The sequence below is a fragment of the Mastigoproctus giganteus genome, chromosome 11 (assembly GCF_048544385.1).
Source record: "Mastigoproctus giganteus isolate SK-2022 chromosome 11, ASM4854438v1, whole genome shotgun sequence".
NCBI lineage: Eukaryota > Metazoa > Arthropoda > Arachnida > Uropygi > Thelyphonidae > Mastigoproctus > Mastigoproctus giganteus.
Window position 1 is genome coordinate 25,960,331 of NC_143585.1, and position 23,341 is coordinate 25,983,671.

The 23,341-nt window shown below is 35.0% G+C and overlaps 1 protein-coding gene across 1 annotated transcript in view; it reads right to left on the bottom strand.

The window, feature by feature from the left end:
* Positions 1–3,090: 3,090 nt before the first annotated feature.
* Positions 3,091–23,341, bottom strand: part of LOC150077820 (sodium-dependent phosphate transporter 1-B-like) — a 166,177-nt gene continuing 145,926 nt past the window's right edge. The window contains exons 11-15 of the mRNA XM_090384282.1: positions 20,421–20,484; positions 18,140–18,177; positions 14,009–14,139; positions 9,438–9,623; positions 3,091–3,934 (exon numbers count right to left, since the gene is read on the bottom strand). Coding sequence (XP_090240408.1) covers positions 3,694–3,934; positions 9,438–9,623; positions 14,009–14,139; positions 18,140–18,177; positions 20,421–20,484 — 660 coding nt within the window. The 3' untranslated portion in view covers positions 3,091–3,693. The remainder of the gene's footprint in view (positions 3,935–9,437; positions 9,624–14,008; positions 14,140–18,139; positions 18,178–20,420; positions 20,485–23,341) is intronic.

The window sequence follows — 23,341 nt, forward strand, 5'->3', positions numbered from 1 at the left end:
TCTCGGGGCACCTCCGTAGCCAAGTGGTCAGGAGCGGGAGTGCAGTAGCACACGCTCTTTGAGTAGACCGGGGTTCAAGCCCCTGACTGCTGAATACGGTCGATCTGCCAACCCGCACTGTACCAGCATCGCAGATTATGGTCCATTTCCCTCAGCATAAATTGTTGAGGAGGCTTCCATCCTGCAGTGGGTTGATAATGGCTGCACTTTACTTTTTTTACTTTATCTCGGGGCACAAACTTCAAAACAATATTTGGATGGCAGTCTAACCCTTTCCGAAATGCATAGAATGTACGTTAAAGAGAGAAAAGAGAAAGGACTTGACTTTGCAAAGAGATGCAGTTATGAGAAAGTATTCAGTTTTGAATTTAATCTTTCGTTTTTTACACCGAAAAAAGATCAATGCTCGTTGTACCAAATGTATGAAAATAGTAGTCCAGAACAGAAAGAGGCCTTGCAATTGAAATATGAGTCACATATTAATAACAAGATTCGAAGCCAAGAGGAAAAATGCAAGGATATTAATGAAGGGAAAGACAAGGAAAATAATAAAATTGTATCGTGTTTTGATCTTCAGGCATTATTACAGGCGCTTTGTGGAGATGTTGCAATATTTTATTATAAGCGGAAATTAAATTGCTTTAATTTTACCATATTCGACTGCATCACAAAAGAAGGATTTTGTTACTTTTGGCATGGGGGCATTACAAATAGAGGAATACACGAAATCAGCTCTTGCGTTTTCCTGTATTTGCAAAACCACTGCCTTACTAAAGACACTGTTTTATTCTGACAATTGTGTTGGACAGAATAAAAATAAGGCAATAGCTTGTGTCTTTATTTATATCAGTCACTATGTTTGAAATACCATCTATAACTCATAACTGTTGGTCATACACAGAACAAGGGAGATGCAATGCATGCAACTATTGAATGTCAAAAAAAGAGACTTTTCAATTCTGGTCCAATTTATACACCTGCTCAGTGGACACCTGTAATACAAATGGCACGAAAAGGAGGAACTCCCTACGTTGTAAAAGAATTAGCTACTGAGGGCATAAGTGACTTTAAGTCAAAGTGAATGGGTACTAATTACACGGTGAACGAAGAAAATGAAAAGGTGTTATGGAACGATATTAAGGTATTGTATGTTCGCAAATATTCTCCAAACACTATTTACTACAAGAATAATTATAATGAGGAGTATAAATGTATTGATATTCGCAGAAGACAACGTGGCCAACCAAAAACGATGCCTGATCTGATAAAGGCCTACCAAGCTCCTCCAAAGTTAAAATGACAAAAACTAAAAGATCTGCTAGAACTTTGTAAAACTGATGCAATACCTATTGTACACCATGCATTTTTCAAAAGTCTCCAAAGTTCAAAAAATTCTGTAACAGCTGCTGTTCAAAGTGACACTGATGATAGCAAGTAGATTTTAGTGCTTGAATTATTTTTATTTTCTTATTGTACCTAGATGTAATAAATATTTTTATAACTGTCTAACATCTTTTAATCCAAAAGTGCCCTGTTATATATAAAATAATATCTATGGCCATAATGCCTTAAATTTAAGAATGATAATTATTATCATTCTTAAATTTAAGGCATTATGGCCATAGATGAATATGCAAAATAAAACAGTCAGTGCAGTACATCCTTATCTCAAATTTTTCGAAAGTAATCTACAATAACTTTAGTAATCATGTTTTAAAACTTAGATTTCAATGAAATATGGTCACCAAACATGGAACTGTAACTTAATTTATTATCATGAACAATCACATTCAAATCATTGCTGTGTAAAATATGTAATTTTGGATATGTGGCCCTACTGCATTACATGTGCGAAATGTCTTTAAATTGTGAAAATCATAAAAAGCTAATGCACAGATGGATAAATACTGTTATCCATCTGTGCATTAATTGGATGGGGGATGATCCAAAATGCTGTACAATCTGGCAGTACAAAGGGAGATGGGGAAAAGGAATTCTGAATTAAAAAATAAGAAATCATACTGAAAGAAGTACATTGTTCTAATGAGATTTTCATGGTTTTCAGAGGTTCACTCATGATAATCTCGAAATAATTCATCTGTTTGGAAAACTGTACATTTTTAAAAGTATATTATATAAACACTTCAACCTTAATGTAATCCAAATTCAGCATACTAAAGGCATGGAAAATAATAATACACTGCATATCTGTAATACTATCGTATCTCTTTAAATTTTTTTACTGTACTATAATTATTCATAGAAAAAATATACCTTTAAAATGATGTATAAATTTTAATTTTGTAGTTGGTATTTAGTAAAAACAGCAAAAATGACAACTTTTGTTCAAAAAGAGTGGTAAAAATTATATGAGTGATAACAGATATTTAAAAATAATTAAGTGATATTCATTAAAAGAAAATTTCAGCACAACAAAATGTGTGTGCTACTCCTCTTAAGAAGTTAGTTGTAACAGGATTTACTGTACAAACCTTTACTTAACCAATCTGGAAATATTTGCCAAGCTTGAATGCTTGGCAACTTTTGGTGTTAATGAATATTTCTCTATCTTAAGAATTTAATGGCGATAATCATCATACACAAAGATTTGACCAGATTTGAAAATTTCAACTGGTTTACAAGAACTAAAATATAATTTTAAAGCACCAGAGAAAAAAGTATGTTAAAGATTAGAAAATTAAACAGAAATAATAATAGAATATATGACACATACAACCAAATGAGAATAGGTTAATGTTAATTTTTTTTTTGTCTTCTGTAGCTTCACAATCTTATAAATGAACTCAAAATCCTCAGTACATATTACATTGCTGATTATTATGAAAGATTTTTCATCTATCCCTATACACAAGTATAACTTTGTAGATATCAAATTTAAAAAAAATCTGAAAGTCGTCTATCTTTATAAAACTGGTACTAAATTGCATAATTTTTCTGTCCTATTTCATTTACTATCATATATTTTTCAACCATTACTTTAGATATGGTTAAGAAAAATTTTTAAAAAAATTTATCAAATTTGAAACATTTATGTACATCTCTAAGTACGCGTATATGAAAAGGCAGTGATTAGCTTTAAATTACACTTCAGTCAATTTTAAGGTTCCTAGATACAAACCTATAAAAACTACACACTACATTGTAAAATACTTGTCAATTCACTGCTTACAATACTACCATTCATTTAGACAAAGTCAATTGAAAATAGTCCACAAAACTGGCAAGTACCAAACGGTGAAGTTCGTAATGAGTTGACTAATTCAACAATAATTTCACTCGTGGAAGCCTAAATATAATATCCTGATACTAAGAGCATGCTGTATTATTCACATTAAGAAACTTGTCAAAGAAAGAAATTCATTATGAACAATGAGTGCCTTCAAGCTCTTCTCTCATCGTGGAACTATCATAGGTATTCACCATTATTTTTTTTTTTGCTTATCTCTCTGTTATCAAGACCTCAATCTAACAGTTAATCTTACTGATTAAAGTCTGAATGTGTCAATTTACAAGAATACTTACACAAGAAATGTGTAAAATAAATATATACACCATCAAAATGTATTGTGAAATACAACTACAACTGTAGGTATGAAAATCCGTCATATGACAAATTACTTTTTCCTTGATGTTCAGAAATCTCATGAAATTGTCCCAGTTTCAATACTGGCATTAATAAGCAACTGCATAAAATATTGCCATCGATGCAGCTGACAACCCTGCAGTAACAGGAACAGTTAATACCCAAGCCAAAATAATATTGAAGAAAAGCCTATAGTCTACACTTGTTTTGGAACGAGACCTTCCAACAAAAACAATGGAACCAACTTTACAGTGTGTAGTGCTGATTGGAAGGCCTATTTTTGAAGCAAGGAGGACTGTAGTTGCTGCACCAATTTCGATGGAAAAGCCACTGAAACAAATAAAAATCAAAAATTACAAGCCTTTTATATAAAAAACATTTGTATTTTGTAAAATACAACTAAAATAATATTCTTAATTTAACTGAGTAATTTAAATATGAAGTACACTCAAAAAGTGATCATTACTTTTACTATGACAGTTAAAGAGAAAAAGCAAATTACACTGCTTTTCAATGCATTCTTTTGCTTCTGTAACACAGTTCTCAACAACAAATCCAATGCTTGTAGATACACAGACTGAATGGCAGCACCACTGTCAACCACTCAAATTTGAGCAAACTGCTGGTATGATAGGGGTTCTTAAACTGTGGGTCATGATCCCTCCGCAGGTCGCGAAAAATAATCTGGGGTCATTAATAATTTCATCTTATGAAAAGGGAGTCGCAGATAAAAAGTTTAAGAACCTGTGGTATATGACATATTTATGAACATGCGGTGATCTTCCCCACCCTTTCAGGTAGTACTGTGAAGGAATGACAATAAATAAAAGCTGATGCCTATTTAGAGATGATATAATTGAAAACATGTCACATTTTCAGATGAATCATCATTCACACTTTCCAATTTCAGAGAGAGTTTATGTTTGGCTAATACCAAAGGAAGCAAATCATCCCAACTGCCTTGTGCCAACCATCAAACGTGGAAGAGGATTAACAACAGGTTGGGTGGCAATAACTTGGTATTCTTTAGGTCCTATCATCACTCTGAACATGCGAATTACTTCCGCAGATTAATTTGATATTCTGAGTGACCAGGTTCATCCCATGGAGCATGCAAACGTTGTTTCTCAAAAATGATGCCATGTTTCAAGATGGTAATGCTCCATTATACACAGCCAGCTGTGTCTATTCTTAGTTTCAGGAGATTGAAACTGGGGCTAAGCATCCTCCCATGGCCTGGACAATCACCAGACTTAAATGTTGAGCCACCTTATTGTGTCAAATTTATTTGCTATCTCTACTGTTCTCCCAACTCCACTAATCACTTGGAGCTCTTTGACTTCCTCTCTTTGCAACTTGGCTTTCTCCAGTCCAACTTTCCTTGGTGATTTTAATGTTCACAACTCCAGCTGGCTTCTGTTTTCTAGTCACACCGACCCAGCTGGTCGAGATGCTGAGGCTTTTGCAATTTCTAATGACCTTGCACAGATTGTACATTTACCTACAAGAATACCGGATAATCCTAACCAAACAGCCAACACGCTTGATCTTTTCTCACAAACAACCCTTCCAAGTACACGGTCGAAGTGAGTGATCCTTTAGGTACCTCAGATCACAACTTGGTGATTGTCTCTTCTCCAACGGAGCCTTTATCTCATGGCTATTCCCAACCTCGTATTGTTTGGCATTACAAGAATGCAAAATGGGATGACCTGCGAGATTTCTTTTCTTCTTTTCCTTGGTCAGACTACTGTTTCAAAACTTCTGATGTCAATGTTTGCTCTGATCGTGTCAGTGAAATTATTCTTGTAGGAATGGAATCCTTTATCCCACACTCCACTTTAAAATCTCGTCCTTCATCTAAATCTTGGTTTTCCAATAAATGTGCTAAGGCTGTTCAAGAGAAGAACGTTGCATATTGTAATTGGCTTGTTTCTAATTCTTCAGTTTCATTTTCTGCCTATACCAAAGCTCACAACAATTGTAAAGCAGTTATTAACCAGTCCAAACTAGAGTTTGAACAGGCTAAGAGTAGAAAACTTGCTTCTTGCCCTAATGGTTGCCGAGCATTTTGGTCTCTTGCCAAAGCTATTGGCCGCAACTTTTGCCCATCTCTGCTCCCACCTCTGTCAAAACCAGATGGTTCTGTTGTCACTTCAGCCAAGGATAAAGCTGACCTTCTAGCATCCCATTTTTCTTCCAGCTCATGTATTAATGATCTTGGTAAAACACCTCCCACCATTCCCAACACGCTCCATTCAATGCTTCCTGTGGTCTTCCGTCAAAAGGATATCAGAAGGATTTTGATGAATCTTGATGCTAAGAAAGCTCCAGGTCCTGATGGTATTTCTCCACTTGTTCTTAAAACCTGTGCTCCTGAACTTACTCCTGTTCTTTGCCGCCTTTTTTCACTTTCTTATTCCAAAGGTGTTTTTCCATCTGCTTGGAAATTTGCTCATATCTAGCCAGTTCCTAAAAATTGTGACAAGTCCCTCCCATCCAATTATCGTCCCATTGCAATTACTTCTACTCTTTCTAAAGTAATGGAGAAATCAATTAACCGCCAACTCTTAAACTACTTAGAAACCTTCCGTCTGATCAACGATCGCCAGTATGGATTCCGTCAGTGTCGATCCACTGGTGATATTCTGGCTTATGTTACACACTTATGGACAAATTCAGTGGAAAAGTTTGGTGAAACACAAGCAGTTCCTCTTGACATCTCAAAGGCTTTCAATCGTGTTTGGCATAAAGGTCTTCTAAACAAGCTTCCATCTTATGGTTTGCCAACTGTTTTTTTGTAATTGGTTATCCAGTTTTCTCTCTGATCGCTCACTGAGGTTGATTGTAGATGGCTCTCCACTCATGCTGGTGTCCCCCCAAGGTGCAGTTCTTTCCCTCACTCTTTTCCTCTTGTATATTAATTACCTTCTTCCATTGACTGGAAATCCTATCCATAGTTTTGCTGATGATAGCACATTGCATTCCACTTTCCATTTTGAAAAACCTTGCCCTTCTCAATCAGCTTCAACTTCTCGAATATCCGCTACCAATTCCTTAAATGCCGATCTTCAGGTAATTCTCCAGTGGGGCAAAGACAACTTAGTTGATTTCAATCCTAAAACTCAGTCTTGTCTTATATCTCGCAAAAAAGGATTCTTCTGCTCCTATGCTTATCTTTGGTGACACTCCAATTTCTAAGCAAAATGATATATCTCTTTTGGGGATTACCCTGACTTCTAATCTCTATTGGCACAAGCACATTACAAATATTGCTTCCTCTGCATCTAAAAAACTTGGTTTTCTCTTTTGCTCTCGGTGTTACTTTTCTTCCAAATAGCTGTTCACTCTGTACAAATCGCAAATCCGCCCTACCATGGAACATTGTTCCCACATCTGGGGCGGTGTCCCCAAAACCTCTCTGAGACTTCTAGATTCCATTCAGAAGAGGGCAGTTAGGTTAATTAATGATTCATCTCTAACAGAGTCTCTCCACCCGCTTTCTCATAGATGTACTGTTTCTGCTACATGCCTTTTCTACAGATACTTCCATGGGCACTGTTCTTCTGAATTGGCTTCTATAATTCCCGCTCTCTCTTTCAAAACAATCCAAACATGTGCCGCTGCCAGCCAACATCCATTTACTGTCCAACTTCAAACTCACAGAACCAACTTTTCATCTTCCTCATTTATTCATTCAACTGCCGTTTTCTGGAACAACCTTCCTTCATACATATTTCCTGAAAATTACAGTCTACAGAAGTTCAAGTCTAATGTCAACAAATATCTTCTTTCGTCTTCTCAACCTCCAACCCAAGCACGGTACTAAGTGCTATAGGTTCTAATACCTCTCATGTTTGGGGTTTTCATAAAAAAAAAAAAAAAAAAAAATTTGGAGAGGAGAGTGAGAAGCAGATTCCTTCCACTTTCATCACTCATGGAGCTTGAAACATTTCTATATGAAGAATGGTCCAGTATTCCTCTTAAGACCGTTCATGATTTATCTGAATCTATTCCATGTAGAATAGAAGCTGTGTTAAATGCAAACGTACTAATATACATACTTGTAACTCTTATCACAGGTGTTTCCATCATTGCGTCCACCCCTGTATGTCCAAAAATATGCTAACATAGCTGCCAAGTTGTGGACATGTCTGGTAGTTGCAAAATGGCCTTAAAGTTAAGTGCTGTCAGTGTAAGTATTTTGTGAGCTGCATAATGAAAGCTGTAAAGACTGAGGAGGATCATTTTGTTTATTTGCTATTCTATTTGATGTGGCATATGAGGGCTATAGAGAGTGGAACAGAAATGTCAGAAGTTTACAGACAAGAGTTTAAAGAAAACTGTAATTTTCAAAGTGACACAGGCAAAATGGTTTTGAGAAACATTTCTATAAGTGGGTTCCTAAATGGTGCTCATGTATTATTTTGAAGAGGAGAGAGCACTGGCAGACCTCTGGAGATTAAAATTAAGGTAGAACCATTCTGAAAATCTGATCAACCTGTGTGTGTGTGTGTGTGTGTGTGTGTGTGTGTGTGTGTGTGTGTGTGTGTGTGTGTGTGTGTGTGTGTGTGTGTGTGTGTGTAAATTGCTACTTCCAGTGGCAATTTGCTGCTGAACCTTTCTCGCCCATGTTATTCTGATTTGGCCAGCTGCTTTTTTTTTTTTTTTTTAATTATTTAAAAATTATTCCCATCAGAGCAACATAAAGCATAAAGAGAGTACTGAAAGCAGTAATTTTTCCACATGAAAAACATTTCCAGTTACAGTTACTTGGATCCACATAAACAGTAGCTGCATTGTTGTGACTGTGTTGCAGAAGCAACAAAAATATATTAATCATTATTTTCTGAGCACACCAATATGTAATTCTTTCTCTTCCTCACCTGAACTATCTACTGAAATATAACCTTTTTTTTTTTTTTTGCTAATAAATGTCAGAAACAAGTTTGTAATCCAATGTTACATTATCAATTTGTGTGTTGAAAATGAGTCTGACATGTTTTCTCAACCTCATTGGTTAAAATTTCTTAAATTGAAAAAGGCTCAAGTTCAAATCTTATCAAGACAGGAGGAATTTTTATAAGCTTTTATCACACTGTAGTTAAGCTAATTAATCTTGTACAAGGATTGTGCAGTGGCAAATCCACCATATAATACATGCAATTTACAACCACAATACACCACTGCCTCATAGCCTTAATTGCACTGGCACAGCACAACACAAGACGGCACAAAGGATAGTACCCATGTATTTTCTTTTCCTGTTTTATGCAGGAATTCTGCCAGTACAGATAATTAATTATCCCACTATACAAATCAATGGGCAGACCACATATTGAATACTCATACAGATCTGGAAGCCTCATTTCATTAAAGATACACATTTGCTTGATAGGGTATTTGTAAATATTCTATTTCAGATTCTATTCTATTTACAGATATTCTTATAGAAGAGATTCCAGTTCTGTAATCTAGGCATCTACATGAGGATCTAACTAAAGCATTTAAGAACTTAAAATGGATAAGCAGACTTAACAATTAGGGGAATACACATTTCCTCTTTCTAGGAGGACATAGATTCAAATTAATGTAGACTGGATAAAAAAAAAAAAAAATTGACTTTGGTCAAAAAGTAACCAACTACTGGAATGGGTTACTGCTTAGCCTTGTAGAGTTAGAGAGCTTACGTAGATTTAAAGAGAGAGTGGATAAGTATTCATTTTCCTATTTTTATTTTTTATGGCAGACGTTACACAAGCTGTGCTTCCTTACATCATTCTGCTATTTTAAAATTTACTAATACTAATAACATTAAACTGTGGCAACTCACCTGGACGGAGTGATTTTTGTTAGATCTTCACCTAAAGTTTTAATAACTCTTCTTCCCCACACCCATAGTCCAACACTAATTCCCACACCACCATACAATAGAAGAAGAATGGGAGTTTCTGATTCTTGATGAACTGCACCATCTGAGTAGATCATCCAAAGGGCAATTACAGGGCCAATAGCATTGCTTCAAAAGAAAAAAAGTGATCTAAGTAGTAAAGAAAACAAATTCTTTTTTTTCTGTTCAATATTTTACTGCAATCTTAATTTTACTAATCATCTGCTAATCCAATATTTGGAATACACTAGTAAAAAATGTAGATATTTGGGAGAAAAATTAGGTATGACCTATCTGTTAAATCTGATTGTCTGTTAAACTGAAAAGTAGTATATATACTTGCCAGATCATTTATAAAAAAAAAAAAAAAAAAAAAAGTGCTGTATTAGAAAATAAAAATCATTAAATATTATAATACTGTATTTTACTGGACGGTGTGGAGTAGAATGGCTTGAAATTCTGGCTGTATTGTGTAATGGCAGTGAAAATTCAGATTAAAGCTTATTCAGAATCTAAAGAGCTATCAAATATTCCCACTGGAGGGTCAGATAACTCTCAACTGATGTCTGATATACACAGTTTCCAACCCTTGTCAGGTTTTTAAAACCTAATACTGTATGGCTATGACAGTAAACTGCATAGATAATAAACTATTCCACAAAGATTGCACAATGTTCTGATAAAATGACAAATAAATGTCACACAGCAATTATAGCATTTCACTTTTGGGGAAACATTTCTGAACATCACATTCTAGGCCTTAACTGGGGAAAAAAAAGAGAAGAAGAAGAATGGGGGGGAAGAAAGAGAAAAACTGGTATTGTGGCAAATGTATTAACAGATTTATTGTATAAATAATTATGCAAATGCAACCACAAGAAACTGGGCTAAGCTTCCAAAGCAGCATGTGCATGTTTCCCAATGTTAATTAACTCATTCTTTAATATACAGTACTGGAGGTTCACTGATGCCCAAACTATTCCGTGACGTGTTTCTCACTGGTTGCTCCTAATCATGACTGACAGCCACTGTTCAAACTATATATTATAAATTTTTAAAGTAATTTTCTTCCTCCCAAACTGTACGTTTAGAATGCAGGGCCAGGGAAGTTTCCTAAAGTAAGCAATAGTCTAACTTGTCAAGCCTAAATGCACAAAAAGTATTAATAAATAAATACAAAAATAATGATAGTAATAAAAAATCTGCTCATTTTCTATATTTATATGAAGTAATAACAATAGTTATCAGTCAACAGCAACCAACAAGTGACACATGAAGAAAGCACTACTTGGGATGCTACAAAGTATGGGACTTATTCTACATGCCGATGATTATTATTATTATTATTATTATTTTATTATTTTTTAAAATAAATTTTCAAAAAATTCTGGATTTTTTGAAATCCAGCATTTTTTGCTAGACAAAAAAGATACTAGATTCATGAGATTTTACTGCATTGATCTAAAGATAATACACTGCATTCCAGAGAGGGAACCTTTTCAGTTTGGACTGTAAAAGCAGAGGAACACTGTGACTAATCTTTGGAATCATCTTCTGAGACATCTGGAAGCAGCATTTGAGGCTGAGAGATTAATTTACTGGTTTTCTTGTGATAGTGTGCTGACACTCTTCAGAATGTATATACTTTTTTCCTCTCTTTTCTTTTCTTTCTTTCTTTTTTTTTTAACAGTGATCCCAATTGTTGGCATTCCACCTGAATTTCTATAGATTACAGTTTTCATGAAACAGATGTGAAGGAAGGTTGTTCCTTGTAGAAAGGATAACTGAGGAAAAATTAATTATTTTTTATAATTCCCATTTTACTGACATAGTACGACCCTGAGCACTCTCAGAACTGCTTGGCAGACAATAAGAACTTAAAAATATAAGAACTTATACTTAACCACAACCAATATCAAGAAATCACAGTTAAAAAACCATTAGAAGAACCACTGAAAACTTCTGAACCACTACCCAAGGATGCAACCTGCTCAGACAAACCCCAATTCATATTTCCCTTCTATCCAGGTATAGGGGAAACCATTTTGTTAATGGGGGATCCAATGTTAATGACAGATTTAAAGGTAGTAAAATTCTTAAAAAAACATATTTAACTCTTCCCTCTCACCTAATAAGTGATGTAGTCTATACACTTGACTGCAGCTGTGGAAAGTATACAGGGCAACTTCTCAGAAAAATACAAAAAAAAAAAAAAAAAAAAGGTTTAGCACTTACATCACACAAAATGAGGCAAATGAAACCAGAGTGATACAGCATGAAAACCATGGCTTCCAACACACCCCTGACTCTAAAATGTCACTCATCGCTAAAAAAGGAAAGATTCATAGAGGCATTTTCACTTACAGAAAGGCTACAAAAAACTGTAAATGGAAACATTGCTGTATCAACAAGAAGAAACAACAAACAACCAAACAGTAACCACAACTACAACCCTCAAGCTAGTCTACAAACCCATAAGGGTTCCAGACCTTAGTGACAGACAAATCAATGGTTCAGCCAGAGGCCATAATCCCTAATCATTACAGCATTCTGCATGGGTTGCAGTTAAAAGAGGTTGAATGTCCTATCTAGAAGGTGCAAACTGACCACCACACCTATCTTTGCCCCCCCCCCTCTATCTCTCTCTCTCTCCTTGCACTCTTTTTACTGACTTAATTGTATCCATGAAATGATAATGAGAAGACTGTTGCATTTTATTAATGTATTTCTATTCTAATTTTCCACAGATGAAGGAATCATAGAGTTCAAAAACATATGGGTTTTTGTAAAGTATTTATTAATTAATTAAATACTCTTTCTTGTATATTTTGAATAAAATACACAAAAATGATGTTGCAGTTTTCATTATTATAAGGCTGGGGACTGATTATTGATTTTTCTGGTATGATCAGAGAACCTGTTACCTGCTTTCACTTTTTCTGTTGTTGTTTCATACTCATTTCTTGGAATTGTTTCCATAGTACTTGAGGTAACACCTTTGCATATATTGAAGAATCTGATGAACGCCACACAGTTGGCCCACCCTCTATCCTTCCAATGGCTCTCCATCACTAACAAACATTCAGATGGTATATCTCCTCTATAAAAGGATATGTTGAGAATTGGATTCATCTGCAAACATTGCATTGGACTATGCATGACATCAGTTGAAATGGGTTATTTGCAATGAGGTGAGAGGAGAATAAATTATGGGTTTATGGGTCATGCATACAGACCTCCTTCCCTCAGACTATAATTATAGAGTATATAGTTAAAACAGGAGATTAAACTTGAGAAGGGCATTACGTGGAATTACTACAGGGTTAGTAAAGACACTTTACTATGTAAAATAATTAATTAGTTTACTGGAATGAGAGGACAATTATTACAATAGACCCAAACCCCAACAACCAAATAAATTGGGTACTATTTGAATTTCTGTGTTGAAATCTGTCTTCAGGCCTGGATATTTTTGGTTTAGGATAAGTTTATAACTCTACCATGAAAGACCAAACTGCTGCAGGAGATACTAAGCTATGCCACGAGAGAGAGAGAGAGAGAGAGAGAGAGAGAGAGAGAGAGAGAGAGAGAGAGAGAGAGAAGAGAGAGAAGAGAGAGAGAGAGAGAGAGAAAGATCTCGTTATACTACACAATACAAGAAGTAATGGTAGGTTTGTTTGGTACAACAGGGTCTCTCTGGTGGCATAGCTTAGTCACCTCCTACAGCACAATTTGGCCTTTCATGGCAAAGTTATAAACTTATCCTAAACCAAAAATTCAAGCCCAAAGCCAGATTTCAACACAGAAATCTGAAATACAGCCAATTTATTTGGTTGTTAGGACTGTTTGGATCTATTGTAATAATTGTCCTCTCATTCCAACAAAACAATCAATTATGTGCTTCACATGGTAAAGTGTCTTTACTAAATCAACAGGGAAATATTCTGTCCTGAGGTGGCTATAAATTCAGAAGAGAATTGCTATACTATTATGTCCCTACAGTATATTGACTAGCAAACAGGAAAATATCAGTCATCTGCTGGTGTTGTCACTGTAAACAGAGATGGGGGAAAACCCCGGTGCCATCAGACAACTAACACACTGTTTTTACTGGTTCTTGACAATGTACATTTCTGAGTGCTACTTGTCTTTGGAACTGTCTCCACAAAAGAAATATCACATTTGAGTGGACATTCAAGACCCTTGTGACGTCTGCCTGTGACTTTCCCACTTCCATCCTACTAACAATTCTCCACCATAATGAATCCCTTTTAAGATACATGTGTGTACCATTGCATTATGAAGCATATCTGTGTGCAACCAAGGCAAGTGATGAATGATCACTATTCTATTTAAAATCACTCGTATATCAGAACAATGTGCACAATTTCAGTTGTATTTACAAAGGATGAACATGCAAACTCAACTACATGTCAACTTTTGTTCACCAGTGTGTGTGCATGCACACACAGATTTTTTAAAAATATTATAAATTGCTTAACATTCAGTTTTACCTGACATCATTACCTCCATGAGCAAAGGCACCAAATACAGCAGTTAACACCTGAAGGACAGAAAATAATTTAGCAACTTCAGGCTTATCCTCTTCATCTTGACTTTCTTCAAGTGATGTTTCTTTTGTCTCCTAATTTAAAAATAAATATTTGTTTAAAAGAGTATAAAAAAAAAAAAGAAAAAGAAAAGGTTTCTCCATAATCTACATTCACATGTAAAGAATTTCAAGGAATTTACCATTTGAAAAAAAAAAATGTATATGTAAAAATAAAGAATTTAAGTAAAATTAAATGCAACAAGACATCATATCTTTAAGAGTATAATAATCTATATAATATTGGTGTAAACCATAGACAACTCTTAAACAAAAAACTACATTGGTAAAGGGCATCATTTTATCTGTATCTCATATTGTGGGATTATCTTCACAACTGGGTTGTCATGTCTGCAATACCAGGATACCTGCCCACCCACCGATGAAAGGCCAACAAGCCTTGAAACGGTGCCGTCTGGGTGGTGGTGCCCACTGAGAATAAGTAACAATAGTCTCCTCTTTTAGTGAAGGTTACTTATTCGAGGTAGTGCAACTTCAGGCTTATCCTCTTCATCTTGACTTTCTTCAAGCGACGTTTCTTTTGTCTCCTTCACAACTCGTTGTGAAGGAAGAGCACAATAAGAGATACAGATAAAATGATGCCCTTTACACTACCAATGTAGTTTTTTGTTTAAGAGTTGTCTATGGTGTGTTTACACAATATTATATAGAAAAACTAAAGAATGTATAAAATATAAATTTTCACATGCTTTTTCAGGAAATGTATATAAAATTTGCATAAAAGGCCCACAACATACAAATATCACACCCATATTTTAAATAGACATAAATGGATTTTTCACTTTTATTCCTACTGGATAAGAGAATATCTGATATTTTTTTTAACATGCCTATATACAGCAGTAAGACTGCCACAGTGAATGTAAGCAATGGAGAGCCAATGGAAGAACAGAAATGGCATAACTACATGTGAAGTTTGCAAGGCTCTTCGACTTGTGTGAAAATGTGATCTCAAGAATATGGAAACTATTCAGGACAGAGAAAATATAACTGGAAAAAAATTTAGTGGCCTCCACAGAAAACCGTTTTCAGATCAAGTTGCACTGGAGCTTTCAACAGCTGCAGATCATACTATATCAAGATATAAAGTGCCTTGTAGGCTTAAGCAACAAAGGAGATTCTATTCTAAAGACTTGCAATTTGCATATCTATCTATCTGGTGAGAACATGATGTGTGATATCAGTCTTCAAACATGTGGGGTAAAACAGCTATAACACAATGTGTGATATCAGTCCTCAAACATATGGGGAAAGGACAGTTGGTGGTGGGGGAAAACACCTCTCTACATCTTTGATAGTAGAACTTGACCAGATAAAATCTTAGAGCCTGATGTGAGACCGTTCTGGGTTGCAATTAATCCTTAATTCCTTTTTATGGATGAAAATGTACTTTCCAATGGTTGATGAATTTCTGCAAAATAAAGTTATCGGGATGGAGTTGGCTTGCCAGATACTCAGAAATAAATGTATAGAATATGCCTGGAATGCTTTGGGGATACAAGTCAAAACTTTCCTACAAGGGTCTGAGCTAAAATCTTCCCTTAAAGAGGAATAAATTTATTGACTATTGCTCCAAAAACTTTGTGTGTAACATGACAATAATCCTGACTTCTAACCTTTCTTGGTATAAATATACCACAAATATTGCTTCCTCTGGATCAAAATTCTAGGTGTTACCATTGTCTCTTGATGTTAATTTCCTTTCTAAATGGGTATTAATTACGTACAACTCACAAATCTGCCATAGCAAGGAAATATTGTCCCAAAATCTCTCAAACTCATAGACTCTATCCAAAAGAGGCAGGAGTACAGTTAATTAATGATCCCTGTCTTTCACAGTCATTCCACTTCTATCACACTGTGAGTTCTTCTGTATGCTCTTTCTAGAAATAATTTTATGGACACTGTTCTTCTGAATTAGTAACTATAACTCTACCTTTTTCTTGCAAACAAATCTGAAAACATGCATCAGCTAGTCAACATCTATTAACAGTTCAAATTCAAATTCATTTAATTCTTCCTCATTTATCCCTTCTACTTCTGCTCTTTGGAAAGCCTTCCTTATGTATTTTCTAAAACCTATAATCTGCAGAAGTGCAATATCAATAAATATTTTGTCTTTTCATCCATAAAAATAATAAAAAAAATCCATAAAAAAATAATAAAAAACTGGCATACCTCTGCGATAACGTAAAATTTTCCAATGAACTAACTAGCAGTATATATTTTAGAATGTGTGCAAGACATTCATTCAGTATCCATCAGTGTTATATTTCAAATATTAGTCTACCGTTTGTTTGTTTGTTTGTTTGTTTGTTATTTGGTTTTTAGGAGCATTAGCAACTAAGGCCATATTGCTCCTGGAATATACGGTGGTCATTCCCTGACCTTTCCGCATCCTCTGTATTTGGTGGTGACGGGCTCGAACCCCGGTCTAATCAAGAAGCGTGTGCTACGCACCGCTGCTCCTTCCCACCTGGCTACGGAGGCACTCCTTAGTCTACCGTGTGGTGCCTTAAAATACTGTATTTTTTTTATGGTGACCCCAAACATGAAAGGTGTTAGCATAGAGTAAAAAGCTGAGTTCACACAATAAACAATGCATGTTACCCATGATAACATAGGTAACTAAATGTTGCCAAGAAGTAATTTATGGTAGGACTTCCGTATAAAAAAAAAACCTTCCTTGGTAATGCCAAATCATTTTGACAGCTTCCTCAATAGTATTAACAATTTGCCTTTGCTCTTGAGTTCGTTGCTCACTGAACATTGAAATTCCTTAGATGCCAATATTTTTGGCTATTAATTCAACAATTTCCCAGGATAGTTCTACTAATTTGGTGAAAACATTTGTTACAAACCACTCTTTTAAACTAAATATCACTTCACTGATAGAAACATAGAACACTAGAGTTAAGAGTTATAATATCAAGAATACTGTTACTTCCTCAATGATATAATAACAAAGTTTAACTGTACTCCAAATGCAATCTTACTAACTTGTTTAATGGAACTATAACCTTCTTCTCCCTACAAGAAAGATATGGTAAATCACTGATAAAGCACTATGTGCCTTCCTGACCACCACCTTCTCATATTGCACACTACACTCCATGTCTGATTGTATCATAACACCCAAGCATAACAAAATAATTTTAATATCTTCCTAAGCATCTGAAAAGTTAGGTGTCCTCTGCTGTTTGCAACAGTAAAGAACACCTAACTTCTATTTTCTGAACAAGTTTTAATCCTGCTTGTACAATATCAGTTATGGATTCAAACTCAGGTTGTTGTTGTAGTAGGGTTTTAGGAGCACCACTGACTAAGGCCATATTGCTTTGTGTATACTGTCTGTAAATCACGTGTTCTGTGGTCAATTTTCTGGACAAAAAACCCAGACTTTCCAAGAGAATAGATGATGCTACTCTCGCTTGAGACTGACTAACTCAGCCATGTCATGAAAAAGGTCCCATAAAAATTCCTCATGTCATCGATGGGTCTTGAACTCAAGTCTTTTCCACCTGGTGTGGGGAGGACGGCTGCTCTACTAACTGTGCTACCCATGAGGGCTCAAACTCAGGATGGTGTGCCTAAAGCCTCCCAAAATCGTGTGTGTGTGTGTGTGTGTGTGTGTGTGTGTGTTCAAAAGTGTGCAATCAAATTAACCTTGATTTCGTTAATTTGATGCACCTTTTTGAACACATTAACATTAACCTTGACCTGTCTTTTGCTAATTTATTTTCTTTCATACAGACATTCAATTTCTTATTGCGCATATTCTATAGGTATTTCTAGCATCTGTAATTCTATCAGAACACATGTTGAAATCAGATGCTTTTTTCTCACTATTTGACTCCAAACTCAGTGGACAAACTTTTTAATGAAATTGCCATAAAAACAAGGAAGACAAAATGTAAGTATGGAACAGATGACATTTAAGTACTAGCTATGAAATTTATGTTACCTTAATATTAGCATACTACAAGAACAAACAATAATACACACACATACTTACTTCTGTCATCTTAATGAATGTGGTTTCAGACTTGCTTTCTATTAAAAGAAAAATAAGAGGATGAAAAATATAAACACTGAAAACGAAAAATTTAGGTAATTTAAACCTCTTATCCAATATACAGCAATTAAGTCTAGAACTTAAAGAAAGGGTAGTGGTATGGTTTCAAAAATTTCAGTACTTAATGAATAGCACTTCAAATAGTAACCCACCAAGTTTCACGCAGTTTCAATAACATCTCTTTTTAATTACAGGTTCTGAAGTCAACAAAGTTGTGTGAATGAGGAAAGATGGGCAAAATTAATCACCATGGAGTCATCCAATATTTGGAATAAAAAGGGACTAATCCCAGAGGAAATTTGCAAGTCTATGGTTACAACAATGATGGAGGATGCTTCTTCCTATTCCATGGTTAAGAAGCAGGCACCAGAATTTAAACAAGGGATGGAGAGCCTGGAAGATGACCCACGCTATGCGAGGCCTACAACATCCATCACTCCAGAAGTTGTTGACAGTGTGCATGATCTGGTGATGAGCAATTGACAAGTGACAGTTCACTACATTGCCAGCATCATCTGAAAATGTGTACAGCATAATAACAGATGATCTTGTTAAGAAAAAGGTGTTAGTATGATGGGTCCCAAAGCCATTTGCAACAAATCAAAAATGTACAAGATTGTCGAGTTAAGAGTGAACATTTGCATTGTTTTCAAGCAGATCCAGCAAATTTTCTTGTAATGTTTGTGATCATGATAAGATGTGGGTCCATCACTTTCAGCCAGATACAAAGGAGCAGTCTAAACAGTGAGAACACAGCTCTTCTCCCCTGCAAAGAAAGCCAAATCGAGTCCTTTGACAGGCAAGACAGAGATGGCATCAGTTTTTCTGGGATGCTGATGGATGTTGTTGTTGGAGGTTTTACAGCACAATGGCAGCTAAAGGCCATTATGCGCCAAGATGCTGATGGAGTGTTGCTAGTTGATTACTTTCAGAAAAGCTAGACAGTCACAGGGGTTTGTTTGTTTGGTTTTTAGGAGCATTAGCAACTAAGGCCATATTGCTCGGGAATATGCGGTAGTCATTCCTTGACCTTTCCGCATCCTCCATATTTGGTGGTGACGGGCTCGAACCCCGGTCTAATCAAGAAGCGTGTGGTACGCACTGCTGCTCCTTCCCACCTGGCTACGGAGACGCCACACACAGTCACAGGGGCATATTATGAAGACCTTGTGAGGAGTTTGCATGAAAACATTAAAGATAACCACCAAGAAAACTCAGCAAAGGAGGCTTGTTCCACCAGGACAACATGCTTTGCTCACAAATCTGTTATTGCCTGGCATGAGTGTGGCTTTGAAATCTTGGATCATCCTCCACATCTAGCACCATCAGACTTTCACCTACTTTGAAAAAATACCTGGCTGGTATCCATTTTTTCACTGACAGTGAAGTCATTGTTATAGTGGATGCATTCCTGGAGGTCCATGAGAAAACTTTCTTTGCAGCTAGAATCAATGCATAATGAAATCTGATTTGTTCTTAACTTTTCAGTACCAATGTAGTGTCTGAACTATTTGCTAACAGAATAATAAACATAACTAATTTAATTAACTGTGCATTCAGGTAAAGGTTAGTAACGTTCACAAAAAAAAAAAAAAAATCTGTAAAGTGTGAGTGGAATTTAATAACATTATATGAAGCTGCAATTTTCATAATAAAAATATCATAAGGCTATTTATGACCTCCATGTCAGTACACTGCTAAGTCACCTGGTACCACCTGAAAAATCTGGTTTGAGTGCCTTCATGAAGATATGAGTTAGCTGTTCTCGTGCAGAACCGTAGAGTTTTCTCCTCCTGCAAACAAGCAAACCAGCATGGAAACCATCTGCGCAGAAACTGTTTTTCACTTGTTTACACACAGGTGTGAAAGGAAGTGGGAACCACTACATAAGTCTGTATCACAGAAGCAATCTTCGGGTAGAAGGCTCACAATGAAAGAATGACTAATACAGTGATTAAATATTACCATATTAACAGTAAATGATGATTAATACACATATGCCATTTTTACCTATTATATCAAAACAATGAGGTTTCAATATTGTTGTTAGCCCTATCAATCATTTTGCTAACATTCTGGCAAGACTCAAACTATATTCTTTCTTTAATGCAATATTCCTTTTATTTAAAAATAATCTTTATTTGAACAAAATTTCTCAAAAAATTTTTTTCTCTGAACATAAAACATTTGATAATCATAAGAGTTACTTAAGTATACTTACTATCTAATTCCTCTTGGGACTCTACTTTTGTTAATGCAGCATAAGTACTATGAATTACTTCATTCTATAAATGATAATAAACGAATTAACTCAAGAGATGTGAGAAAAATGCAAAATTATATAGTTTTTAAAAAAAATTATTTTTCATATCAATTTTGTATACAACTAAGTTACATACAGAGAAGTAAGTTATTCTGGCCACCTGTCATTCCAATTAGAAGAAATAGTTAATTGACAAGAAAATTAAGTGTATTTCATACTGCGCATTTTTTTTTAAATAGTAGCATCCAGTTTACACTGTAAATCAGAGACAAGAATAATTGACAAATAGTCACTAATTCCAGTCTTCCTGATGTTCAATTTAGCCTCGATAACTAAATATCTCTTTCTTTGAACTCTACATATAATTCTCAAAGCTTCTCACTCACATCTGCCATCATCACAAAAAATAGCTTAATATGTGGTATTGCTCCCTTCTGATAGCATAAGTGGCATTGCTAAAAGAGGATTGGCCATGCATAAAAAGAATGAGTATCAAAGAGTTGAGTGGTGAATAGCTTGTTAGACAAACATCTAAGTGAGCATTAAGTTCTAGAACCAACTCCAATTCATAAATATGAATGAATTTTATATAATCATAAATAAGGAAGGAAGGGAAAAACAGATATTCCATTATTATTAAGCTAAAGAGTATGGAAGTTATTTATAATTAGTCCAGCTAGGTGAAATTTATGATTAGCCCAGTTAGGTGAATGATAAACAATCTTTTGTGTATGGCTCATACATAAAATCCAGCTCTGAAAAACAGTGTACCAAAGCAATAATTATTTTCTGCCCGTGACATATTTACTATATGTAGAAACAAGTTCACAGTACATTTCTGCAGGTATTGCACATGGTGAATTACTGGGTGGCACTTCATTCTTCAACATCTGTCCAATTTTTACCATTGTTCCCATACTTGTAATGGTGTCACATAAAAATGAATACATGTGTAACAGCTAGCTGTTATTTTTTCTACTATACAAGAAAATTATAATTTCTATACTCTGAAAAAAATTTTTTTTTTATATTTTATAGTACACGTATTTTGCCATTTTTTTCATTTATTACTGACTTTAAAGTTGATATTTAAATAAACCGATATTACCATTTACTTATATTAGAAAAGTTGGTTAGTTGGTTGGTTGGTTGGTTGTTAGGAGTTTTATGATGCATTACCATCTAAGGCTATTATGCACCAATTAGAAAAGTGCTGTAGAATTTATTCATATAATGATTTTTTTTGGAAAAAGTTTCTCCAGTGATTCATTACAATTTTCTTTCACTATTGATGAAAATGTTTCAATTTTGAAGATGTTTCAATTTGTGTTAAAAAATTCAAATAAATGTATATTTATAAAAATTAAAATTGATGTCAATTTCTACACCACCTCAACCCCTTTTTAACAAATCTTATTGAATTTTGTTGGGGCAGAACAAAGATATAATGTTCTAATTACAGTCAAAATTTTTAGAATAAACCAACAGGGATTCTAGGACAAGTTCCTATAAATGCTTACTAATGCCCCCCCCCCCCCCCTTACTAATGTTCTAATTACAGTCAAAATTTTTAGAATAAACTAACAGGGATTCTAGGACAAGTTTCTATAAATGCTTACTAATTCCCCCCCCACACACACACACTGGATACAGTTAGCCTAATAGAATAGTTTGGATGTAAAAGTAGCCTTTGTCAAATTGCAATTACCCCAGCTTTCCCACACACACAATCACTATGAAACTACAAATAAAAGCATAACAGAACAGATATGAAATTTAATCTTTAATCTCATGCTATAAAGAAAATTTTTAAAAAATTCATATCTGTAGTAAACTGAATTGGCATAATGGAAACTGGTCCAGCCTCTGAAGTGCCACTGCAACATACTTTGAAACTGCTGAAATCTTCCCAGAAATTTCTTCTACTTTAGAAGATAGTATCAACCAAGTATGTCTATGCTAAATTAAAATACAGTGGATTCCGGTTATTTGGGCCACTGGCTAATCGGGGCAGCCGTTTATTTGGGGCAAATCTTAAAAATCAGAAACCAATCGAGAAAATAGCCAGAGTTTTTTACTTCGCTTAATTGGGACAGCATGCCATTTAATCGAGGCAGGAGACCGCAGCACTGGAGATTACCCTACGATTGTCTCCGACAGTACCACGTGGTTCGGTCGACATTCTGGAGGTCACAACCATAAAACAATAAAAACAATTAGCAGTCACCTGTTTATTGGGCTTTTCTGTTAGTGAAATCTATCATAAACGGACAGTAAACTCGATCTTACTGAATTTGCGATAATACCGACAGCTGGAATTCTGTGGGTTATTATGATGAAATGTGTTTACACTTCCATGAAATCTTCAATCATATAAAAAAATTAATTTTCAGATCTTCTCTACATTCCTATTTTTAAAGCTTTGTAACTCGTTACTCCGTTCTCACTTGCGTACAAAGCTTTAAAATAGGAATGTAGAGAAGATCTTGCAATTTAATTTCTTTTATTTGATTGAAGATTTCTTGGAAGTGTAAACACATTTCATATAATAACACAGAATTCAAGCTAGTCGGTATTATAGCAAATTCAGTAGACGAGTTACTTTCCGATTATCATGATTCCGATTTCACGTATCATTTAATTTTTTAATTGGTAAGGTAATAAAGGGTAAATTTGTGCTTAATATATCTTTGCTTTTATAGCCTGTGGATAATATTCCTCCTATTTTCGCTAATTAGAATTGCTGTTTAACAGAATTAAAATTCAATTCACAAACATGATCACAATGACCGGCGCTTACTGCACATTGTATAATGAACGGTACTTTACTATGTTGAGTTCGTCGTAACGTGATTTGATTGTACTGTGAACCAATTATA